Genomic DNA, 11,536 nt, shown 5'->3' on the forward strand with positions numbered 1-11,536 from the left:
ATTCGCATAAATTAATACTAGGCGGTGACCTTAACTGTGTCTTAAATGCCAAGCTAGATCGCTCCAAACAAACAGCTGGTACACTGAGCAGGTCTGCAGGCTATATCAACTCCTTTTTACAGACATATAAGATATTAGACGCCTGGAGGTTTAGAAATCCAACATCCCGTAAATATTCTTTTTTCTCACCGCCCCACCATTCATACTCAAGAATAGATTATTTTCTTTTGGATGAACAGCTGATTCCCCTACTAAAGTCGATTGAATATGAAACCATGGTCATTTCAGATCATTGCCCGATAGTGATGGGTATTAGCTTTCCCGACAATATAGTTCCTCAGCGAACATGGCGTTTTAATCCTCGTCTCCTATCTAATCAAGATTTTGTGAAATACATATCCAATCATATTGATCTATTTATGGAAACCAATCAAAACCCACAGACAAGAAAAAGCTGTCTATGGGAAACACTAAAAGCCTATTTGAGGGGAATGATAATATCCTATACTGCCAGTGCTAACAAAGAGAGCGCAAAACGTCTCTCAGAAATAGAGAGGACGATCCACGCTATTGATCAGGAACATTCATCAACTCCCTCTGAAAATCTCTATCGGGAAAGAGCCTTACTTCAAACTGAATATGACATTATAATGACTGACCGTGCCGATGATCTGCATCGAAAGTCACGTTTGAACTACTATGAATCTGGGGAACGCGCTAGCAAACTCTTAAGTCATCAGCTCAGACAGTCTGCAGCGACAAGTTTCATTACTGAAATTGGATTACACAACGGTGGTAGTACCACAGAACAAAAGAGTATTAATAAACAATTTCAAGAATTTTACAAAAACGTATATAAATCGGAAGCAGGCGATGATACTTTAATTACAGAATTTTTCAATAATTTAGAGATGCCTTCCCTAGACCAGGACGATATCAATGCACTTGAGGAACCATTAACACAGGCAGAAATTGAAAGGGCCATAAAAACATAAAAACATGGCTCTGACGGCTACCCCATTGAATTTTATAAAACCTTTTCTGCTAAATTGGTACCACTTTTATGTGAAGTATATGAAGAAGCCTTGCAGAGGAAAACTCTGCCTTTAACAATGACACAGGCAACTATATCTGTTCTTCTCAAAAAGGGTAAAGACCCGCTAAAATGTGACTCTTACCGGCCAATCAGCTTGCTCTGCTCTGATTATAAAATTTTAACAAAGACCCTTGCGGCGAGACTTGAACCAACCATGCACAATATAATCCATAAAGATCAGACAGGCTTTATGACTGGCAGGCAACCAACCGGCAATTTACGTCGTCTCTTTAACATAATATATACACCGAACCACAACCACACGCAAGAGGTACTAATATCATTAGATGCACAGAAGGCCTTTGACAGGGTGGAGTACAATTATTTATTTGCAGCTCTTAGAAAGTTTGGTTTTGGACAGAAATTTTGTAGCTGGGTAAATCTTTTGTATTCTAATCCACAGGCTTCTGTACGTACTAATAACCTTATATCAGATTACTTTCCAATTTTTAGGGGCACGAGACAGGGGTGTCCCTTGTCACCCCTATTGTTCAATGTCGCTGTTGAACCTCTGGCTGTGTCCTTGAGGGAAAATACTGGCTTATTGGGCATAGACCGATGCGGCCTCAACCATAAACTTTCATTATACTGTGACGATCTCCTTTTGTACCTTTCACACCCAGATACATCTATACCTGTTGCACTAGATCTGATCACTAAATTTGGGGCAATTTCCGGTTATAAAATAAACTTTTCTAAAAGCCTGATTTTTCCTATAAGTGTAACTGCGAAGCAGAGGTCTTTTGACATGTTCCCCTTTAAGGTTACACATGACTCTTTTAAGTACTTAGGTGTACATGTTACTGAGAGATTCAAAGATCTATTTGAAAATAACTTTAAGGTGGCACTGGAAAGAGCTAAACAGGACTTGACAAGATGGTCGTCCCTTCCATTATCGTTGGCAGGAAGAATTAACTCCATTAAAATGGCTATAATGCCACGATTCTTATTTCTTTTTCAAACGATCCCCACATTCATTCCTAAAGCGTTCTTTACTGAAATGAATAAACACATATCCACCTTTATATGGAACAGAACTGTGCCACGAATTAGGCAGGCTTTTCTGGAGAGGCCGAGGGAAAACGGAGGTTTAGCGTTACAAAACCTGATGCATTACTACTGGGCGGCTAACCTTCATGCCCTTTCATATTGGACATCTGACATCTCTGAACATGAGGCACCAGTGTGGTTACTTATGGAACAACACTCCAGCTCGCCCAACTCACTGGCTGCCTTGGCGTGCGCTCCGATGCCGATTAGTAAGCGCTATCACACAAATAATCCAGTAATTGGGGGCTCCCTCCAAATTTGGTCACAATTTAGAATACATTTTGGACGTAAGAAACCGCTTTTGTCAAGTCCCATTCTCGCCAACCCCTTCTTTCCTCCCTCTCTCATAGATCCAGCTTTTAAGCTGTGGAAAAGTAGAGGTCTCATGTGTAAGAGATTTCTTTAAAGATGGCCTTTTTATTTCATTTGACTATCTAAAGGTACATTTCAACATTCCAAACACTCATTTCTTCAGGTATCTGCAGATTCGAAATTACATTAAGACGTGCTTTTCGCCCTCCCTAATAGCCATAGAGGAAGATTGGATTCATGATTGTGTTAAAAGGGATCCACAAACAAAAGGCTTTGTTTCATTTGTATATGACACGATCCAAAATATAGCTGCTCCTTCTGTTCACCATGTAAGGACCAAATGGGAGGAGGATCTTAACCTGCAGATACCAGATGTGACCTGGCAACTGGCAATGAGTAGAGTGAACGCATCCTCCATTTGTATCAGACATGGTCTAATTCAGTTCAAGATATTTCATAGACTCCACCTCTCCCGGAGCAAACTAGCTAAGCTATATCCACATATAGATCCAAGATGTGAAAGATGTCACCAGACCGAAGCCACCCTCAGCCACATGTTTTGGTCGTGCTCGAGGTTGAGCTCCTTCTGGCTGTCTATCTTTGATGGCATCTCTTGTGTTTGTAAGAAAAAGATCAGCCCCAATCCAATTATGGCAATATTTGGTGTCTCACCTGAAGGGATTACACTTTCAACAAATCAAGCAAATGTGGTTGCTTTTGTCACATTCCTTGCCAGGAAATTAATTCTTCTTAATTGGAGAAGCCCTAAGGCTCCAACACATAAACGCTGGCTTGAAGAAGTACTGGCCTGTTTAAAGGTAGAGAAATTGAGATACTCCTCTCAATGCTGTACTAAGAAATGTTATAATGTGTGGCAGCCATTTATGGACTATTTCAAGGAATTCTCTATGCCTGCACAGGATGACTCTGACACTTAACGCATGACGCCCGCCCCCCCCCCCCCCCCCCCCCCCCCCACGCCCCCCCTGTCCTATTCTATGTAGTAGTAATGGGTATTGTTTTTTGCTTCTTTTTTGGTTTTGTTTTGTTTTTTGTTTTTTGCTTTTTGCTTTTCTTTTCTTCTGTTTTGTGTATGTGGTTGTGTATATGTAACATACTGTTTGTAATTGTGATGTTTGTAATTCTGAAAATTCAATAAAAATATTTGAATAATAGTTAATTAATCTGTTAATTTTCTGTTAGATCAACAAAAGAACCATAAACAACTTTCTTCATTTATTATGAATATTTTTCTCTTCATGATCTGTTGTTTCCCACATTGACTGTTATGATAGATGATATTAAAGGTTATTATGGAACAAATTAACATGAAGGAGAGTCTGTCTGTCAGAAACAAACACATTTTATACACATTTATATTTCTCATAATTTATTATCATTTCCATTCAGTCACATGTGAGACTGAAACTTCCTGAGCATCAGGTTTGATTTGAGTTACATGATCTCCATTAATTCCCTGAAACATTTAATTATTAGAAAGAATTTCCAGACTGATCATATTCTGGGTTTTTAATAATAATGATGTCACAAACAGAATATCAATAATTAAAGACACAAACAATGAATAAATGATATAAATGCATTTTGTCAGTAGAAATGGTTCATATGCCTGTTTCCATATTTTAAGAGACATGCCTCTCCACGTGGTTTCTCTGGCTCTCTTCATGCATCCACGGTGGGAGGGATTAAGACCCAAGTGAGTGAAATGTGGATGCTATTGTACGGTGGCCGAGAACTATTAGACAGACTCCAGATTTGGCATGCACCTTCTGTAAAAAAAAAAAAAAAAAATGCCTGCGAAGAATTTGCCAATAACGATCTTCCTTCCTTAAGTTATGACCCGCCCTGCTATACTGATCCAATCATAGCAAAAAGTTCTTAACGTCAGGTCTGTTACTCGCGCTCAATGAGCCTTTCATTCATAGTCAGCAGCAAAACTGGTCATATCAGGTTTTGATATGCTGCAGGACAACACTGTGTTCATAAAGTTGCTGCTGTCTGATAATGCATGTATGGAGCCTGCAAAAAGAAGAATGGAGCCTGTTTAGAAGAAATCAATTACAAGTATGTATACTTCTCTTGTCACTCTACATTTAATCATTTTTCTTTTTTTTCCTCTGATCGATTTTTATATTCAAATATCACTCTTTTTATAAGCTGGTATAATTAAAACATTAACTATAAATGTAAAAACTGCACTGACCCTGTTTTATCTGTAATGATCATGATTTGCCCAAAACTTACTAAAAGTTAAAATACCGTCTGCTGTAGTACACACCCAGGTCACTGCACTCGTTAAAAATGAACATGAAAATAAAGAATGTTTTTCTCTAGTCTACATACGTGCATTATCAGAGTAGTGTCAGCGTTATAAACATATATGCTGGTGGCAAACTGGTACAGTCTGACTTACACCTGTATGTAGATGAATTAATGTTCTAGTAAATATTTTAAAAAGCACAATGTTTTATCCAAATGTAAACAAAAGTTAATGTTCAAGATTATAATCTGCTATAAAAGGACTTAAAGATCTTTTACAGATCAGTACTGACATTACATAACTACTCTATTAACATGATGTTTCCTTAAACTGACAGATGGTTTCAGTTATTAGAGAACACAAAATGCTGATTCATCATTTATCTGACTGGTTCATCTATAAATCAAACTGTTGTCTTAATTTAACTTTTAGTTTGAACAAATTCATTTCCCATCAGTCATTTTCACAGAGGTGATAACAGTTTGTGTTCAGGATGATTTGTACTAAGGTGAACTAGAACTTTTAATACAATGAATATGTTTAACTGCTGTCTGTTAACTAAATGTTAATGTACATGTTCTCTTCTTTGTTTCCAGGTGTCCTCCATTTGAATTAGGATTGTAGGTTTCATCTCATTCTGGATATCACTTACGGTCTATGGAGTTGATGAACACTGCTAACATGTCATATGAAAAGTCTTGGAGAAGAAAACCTTTGAACACTTTAACGTTTCTGGTAAGAACATTTGTGTCAGAAACAACAATCTTCTTTTCTCTTACCATCAGTTTGTACATTACATTACTCATCTTTAAATGTAGGCAAACATTTATTTTGTTCATTTTCCCCTCACACACACACACACACACACACACACACACACACACACACACACACACACACACACACACACACACACACACACACACACACACACACACACACACACACACACACACACACACACACAGAATTTTAGTGGGAAAAAGATTAAAGGTTAGAGGTTAAAAGAAAATTGTGCAATTCAAAGTGTTTTGTTGTGTACTGGAGAGGTAATGTTGATGTCTTGAATTACACAAAGTCTCTGTTAAAAAAAGTCTAATGTTCATTGTGTCTCTGTTTACAGATAATCATGATGAATGTCTTCAGTGTTCTTAGCCTCAAATGTCATCCTGCTGAGTACTTAATTGGGAAAGAATGTTGTCCTAAGTGTCTTCCTGGTAAGATAAAACTAAATTAAATTTTTACTTCTTCAATTATTTTTGTTACACTGTTTAGAGATTCAAGTAGTTGAAATTGTAAATTGGTGAATTACAAAGTACAAGAACCAGTAAGATGGAAAAAACAGATTTGATGGTTTTAATTTGATCTGAGAGAGAGAGAATGTTATTTCACATATAATGCTCAAAGCATTTTAATAATTGAATTTGATTAGCAATCCAATTAATAGACACAATATATCACTCAAAATCAGAAAAATGATTTGTTTTGTTACAGGAGGTCGAGTTAAAACAGATTGTACAAAGTTCAGAAGTACATCCTGTCTGTCCTGTATTGATGGAAGCTTCATGGATGAACCAACAGCACGTAGACAGTGCTTCCTCTGTACAAACTGTGATTCAGGTAAACTTGTGTTTTCTATCATTAGTAACAGATACACATATAGAGACAGTTCCATAGTCTGATATTAAATATGATCCTTGACTTGAGATCAGAGTTATGTTTCTCTCTGCAGTTAAAGCTCCACAAATTATATTTTCAACTGATTAAAATGGATATGTACATTAATGTAAGCAGCGAGGACCCGTCAGTAAAGGGTAATAATAATGTAACTATAGAGCCACCTTCTGGAGTAGATGTTAAACTAACCAGGGGACTAACCTGTCTCTATGTGTCAGCTCTGTGATAGACTGCTAACATGTGTAGGATGTACTCATCTATCACCCAGTGTCAGCTGCAACCCTTTAAATGAATAAACTGTATAGCTGATGGATGGATGAATAAACAGAATTGTCCAACATAAGAATATATGATGTCATGGTTCTGATATTAAGTATATATTGAGCAGAGAAATAACAACATGTAAACAATGTATGTGAGTGATGCAGCACTTTATAGTCTGGTAGTGTAACGTTGTACTAAATATAATGATGGAACATTAATTAGAATTATGACTCCATTTCAAACACAGTGCCTTATGAATTTATTAATTAATAAAATCATGTCACATTATGATGACATCATTTCATCATTTAGCTCTTCTCTAGTACATTTATTAGTTACTTCATGTGTAACCTTGATGTGTTCACAGGTTCTGGTTTGAGGATAAAGACATCATGCACAACATTATCAAATACAGTTTGTGAACCTCTGGATGGATTCTATTGTACAGACTCTGATAAAGACAACAAACACAACTGTATAGCAGCACAGGAACACACAAGCTGTGAACCAGGACAATATATCAGACACAAAGGTTGGTTTTCCTAAGTTTGGAATGATAACACCAAACATTCTTTAAAGAGCAACTTAACACAAGAGTAGAAATGTGTTCACTTTAATAGTTTTATGATTTCATAGAGGAATGATGAGTTATTATTGTGTACAACTGAAACATGAAATGATTCATCCAGCAACATAACTCATATTAGAGTAGGTATAATAATAAGTAAGTAAATAGAGGTGAATTATAATTATGATTGTTAATAATATTAATAATGATTGTGTAAGGGTCTAAGGTCTTTTAAGGTTAAATCACTGAGATGCAAACACAAGAAAACACCAACAAGTTCACTTTTAGTTACAAACACATTTATTACTAATACTACAGCTACAAGTACTAAACATTATAACATTTTACAAGAGAGAGAGAGAGTTTACTAAAATTGTTTTTTTTTTGTTTTTTTTTAATTCTATGTTTCTATATTACCAATTATTACTGTTAAATGTTTGTCTTCATGTAAAGCACATTAAGTTGGGTATGAAATGTGCTATATAAGTAAAGCTGCCTTGCCTTGATTCACTTCATATCTGTTGTATTTGTGCAGGAACGGCCTTCACAGACACTGAGTGCACTGACTGCAGTAGTGACACATTTTCAGATGGGACATCTACATCTTGTCAGTCACATACAAAGTAAGTGAAACAACAGATAGTCAAAGTTATTACAACTGCAGTAAATGTAATATATCTCTAACTGTTCCTGTGATGTGTTTCCCTCCATTATTCCAGATGTGAATCATTAAATCTTCAGCTGATAAAAGCAGGAACTGCTTCAACTGATGCAGAATGTGGAGAACATAGTTCAAACACAGCAGTAATTGTGGGCGCTGTCATTGTGTTTGTTGTGTTACTTATCACCGGAGCATCTCTACTTGTATTTTTCTATCTCAGAAAAAAAAGTTCTCAAAACTCAGGTAAGATTTGTATGAATTAAATAAACATCATAGTTCTGTAAGATGATCATACTTTTTGTCACATCATAATGTTATTAAGATGATTTACTCATTGATATTTTTTTAATATAGAAGCAGGAAGAAATGATGCAGATGCTGCAGAAAGGGTATGTTCAGAATCACAAACAGGTTTATTGTTATGTAGGTTTGTACATACAAGGAATTTGACTTGATGTTGATATACATAACAATCAAAACATTGTATTAGTCTTTTTACAATGAATACAGTTTATCATGCTGTATGTTCTCTAACTGAGGTCACTCATTTATTATTTCATTTGAAAGGAATCTTTGATAGAAGAAACAACATCATCAGTGAGAACAGTTCCAGGTAAGACAGTGATGTATTCTTTGAAACATTCCTGACTTACACTCTGTGATGTCTTTACATGTCTGCATGATGCTTCTGCTTTAGATAAATGTATTTCTATCCCCAGGTTGAAATCAGTCAGCCATGATGTTCACCTGACAGCACTGTCCAGGATACTGGAGCCTGTCCTCAGAAACACTGGATGAGTCATGAGGTCACACCAGTCTATCACAGAGCTAACACATACAGAGCAGCTCAATCAATCTTTATTTATACAGTGCTAAATAATTTCTGGTAGGTACATAAGGTACTATAAGCTCTTTAAGATAAGATGGAGCCTGACCATTAAGAGCTTTGAACGTGAGGAGAAGGATTTTATATTCTATTCTAGATTTTACAGGAATCCAATGCAGTGAAGCTAAAATAGGAGTAATATGATCTCTCTTTCTAGATTTTATCAGAATGCGTGCAGTTGCATTCTGGACCAGTTGGAGAATCTTTAGAGATTTATTAGGACAGCCTGATAATAATGAATTATAATAATCCAGCCTAGAAGTAACGAATGCATGGATTAGTTTTTCAGCATCATTTTGAGATTTTTTGCAATGTTACGTAGATGAAAAAAGGCAATGATGCATGTGTTTAGTCTGCAGGAGGAATCATGCACACAGACATAAGGAGGATGTACAAACTGTGGGTCAACACAAAAAATGCCATTTCATTGTTCATGTTGTTGGTCTTTGTTAGCACATGCATGAGAAAAAATCAGGCCTGCTTGCAGTCGCTCGGTCTGATGAAAGGCACCAAGTCAAACAAAAGGACTCCAAACCCAAACAACTCCCACCATGCTCTGCTCAACTCACAGCAGCAGAGTCAAACTCTCCGCTCCCATTGGACAAGACCTGATGGAAAGGCCCGGGCATCCTCAACCTTGGTTGGTAACAAATTCTGTTTTAATAACAAGGTGAAAGAAGTCTTGTTTAAAATATTACATCAAATCTACCCTGCAAAGAAAAGACTTGAAAGATTTTAAATGGACATTGAATATTTGTGCGATTTCTGTGGACTTGAAGATGAAACCATCGCTCACTTATTCTATCAATGTACTTCCAGTAGAACCTTTTGGAAAGATGTTCAGCATTTTGTACAAGAGAAAACAGGAAGAACGATCAGTTTCCAGGAAAGAAAACAGACAAAGATTTGTGTTTCTTCTGTCAGTTGATCATGAGTTTGGGGAAATTTCACATCCATAAAAACAAATGTGCTAAATCTAAACCTTTCGACAAGAACTGCACCGCTATGCTGTCACAATTAAGGACATTAGTCTTTTTGCTGCGTTTTGTTTATTACCTTTGTCTTGTTTGTACCCCTGCACCCCCTATATGTTTGTAAGTATGTATGTGTTTGTGTCTGTATGTAAGGCTTTGTGTGTCGCACAAAAAAAAAAAAGAAGCTGTTCACAGGGCTGTGAGGAAGTGACCACTGTACATACATTAACTGTAACCAGGTCACACAGTCTGCTTTTTGTTCATAGCATAGCAGATTACTGAGTTCATTCATTTATTCATATATTCATAATCAGTATTCTGACAAGAAAGTTTTTCAAATTTCTGAAATGAAATTAATTAAAAACACTAATTAATGAACTAATGACGAAAATGAATCATATGTGTATTCTTTGAATTAATTGTATGTATATGTGTAAAAAGTGTAAGATAATATTTATTTTTATAAAAACATGTATTATTTTTGTACTGGATTTTTTGAATGATTTGAATAAAAGTTCATGATTTGATAAATATATCCTATGTTCTATCATATCCATCAATCCTACCATATGTTGTGTACATTGGGAGCTACATCCTAATATGTAGTTTGTAATGTTTACATTGCTTTAGATTGGGAGGAGTGATGCTGATGCTAGTGTAATGTGAACATGGAATTCAAAGAGAGCATAAATCTACAGAGCAAAACAAATGAATAGATTGAGAAACACTAGTCTGTGTCATACTGAGAGAACATTATAACAAGTCATAGTATTTAAATCCATGATATTCTGTGGATGGGAAGACATTCCTGATGACATTAACAACACATGCTGGAATTAGGATCCTGTTCTTCCTGCTCAGATGATCCCAACACCACAGAGTGAACTATCTGTAGACTGTGAGCCTGACCAGACTGACAGGGAGAGGTTGGTAAGGATTCACATATGGATGTAAAGTTATGCTAACTAATCATGATCATCATTTTACAGAATGACATCATATTGAAGAACTCTGAGTAGTATGAGTAGTAATTTAAGTTAAATTAAGTGTAATTTTAACAATCACAGTATACTGCTATATACTATTTAAATATTACAATTAATGTGACAGGTTTGGACCAATCAGGTTCAGGTTGTATAAAGGAGCAGGATGCTGTTTAATCACGTTACTCCATGTTCAGCTGTTTCATTATAATGGTCTTCAGTGGGAAAAGGCTCAGTAGAGATTTCTGTACTGTCATATCTTCCTCTACATAACCTGTATATTAGTTATGTTTGGATCTTGCCTCTGTGTCCATTTTAGATCCTTTAACAAGTAAACGTTTCTGTCAAGATCCACTACATGTGGCCAGTGTAGCCTAGCAGCAGTTACATTTACTTTGTTTTTTATTTGTCTTATTATCTTATCTATTTAGCTCTTGCTTCTAAATTTGAGCTGCTGGAAAACAAGTGAATTTCCCCTGTGGTGATCAATAAAGTTTCCTTCATTCAATCTAACCTGCCTGGTTTCCACAGGCACAAACACTCCTCTGGCACCGGTGAACGTCTAGGTAATGGACATTGAGATGCACATTTTCAAAGAACATGTCTATGAAATATAGGTATTTTTAATATACTTGTAGCGGCTAAACCTAAAACGTAAAGCCACTGAGGGGCTGCATTGACCGGCTAAGAGTAGTCGACGCGCTGGCTACTGCACGACTATAACTTGTGTCTAGTGAAACAAACAGCTTCTTGATTTGATGCGTATTTTATTTCTCACAGTTCA

At 36.3% G+C, this 11,536-nt stretch overlaps 1 protein-coding gene across 1 annotated transcript; it reads left to right on the top strand.

Moving 5' to 3' along the window:
* The first annotated feature begins 6,214 nt into the window (after positions 1-6,214).
* LOC133987257 (tumor necrosis factor receptor superfamily member 5-like) lies at positions 6,215-8,266 on the top strand. Its single transcript, XM_062426564.1, has 4 exons — positions 6,215-6,359; positions 7,048-7,212; positions 7,784-7,871; positions 7,968-8,266. Exons 1-4 carry the CDS (start codon positions 6,215-6,217, stop codon positions 8,170-8,172), a joined length of 603 nt encoding a protein of 200 aa, XP_062282548.1. The 3' UTR covers positions 8,173-8,266.
* The last annotated feature ends 3,270 nt before the right edge of the window (positions 8,267-11,536 follow it).

The sequence above is a fragment of the Scomber scombrus genome, chromosome 10 (assembly GCF_963691925.1).
Source record: "Scomber scombrus chromosome 10, fScoSco1.1, whole genome shotgun sequence".
In the NCBI taxonomy this organism is placed as follows: Eukaryota; Metazoa; Chordata; class Actinopteri; order Scombriformes; family Scombridae; genus Scomber; species Scomber scombrus.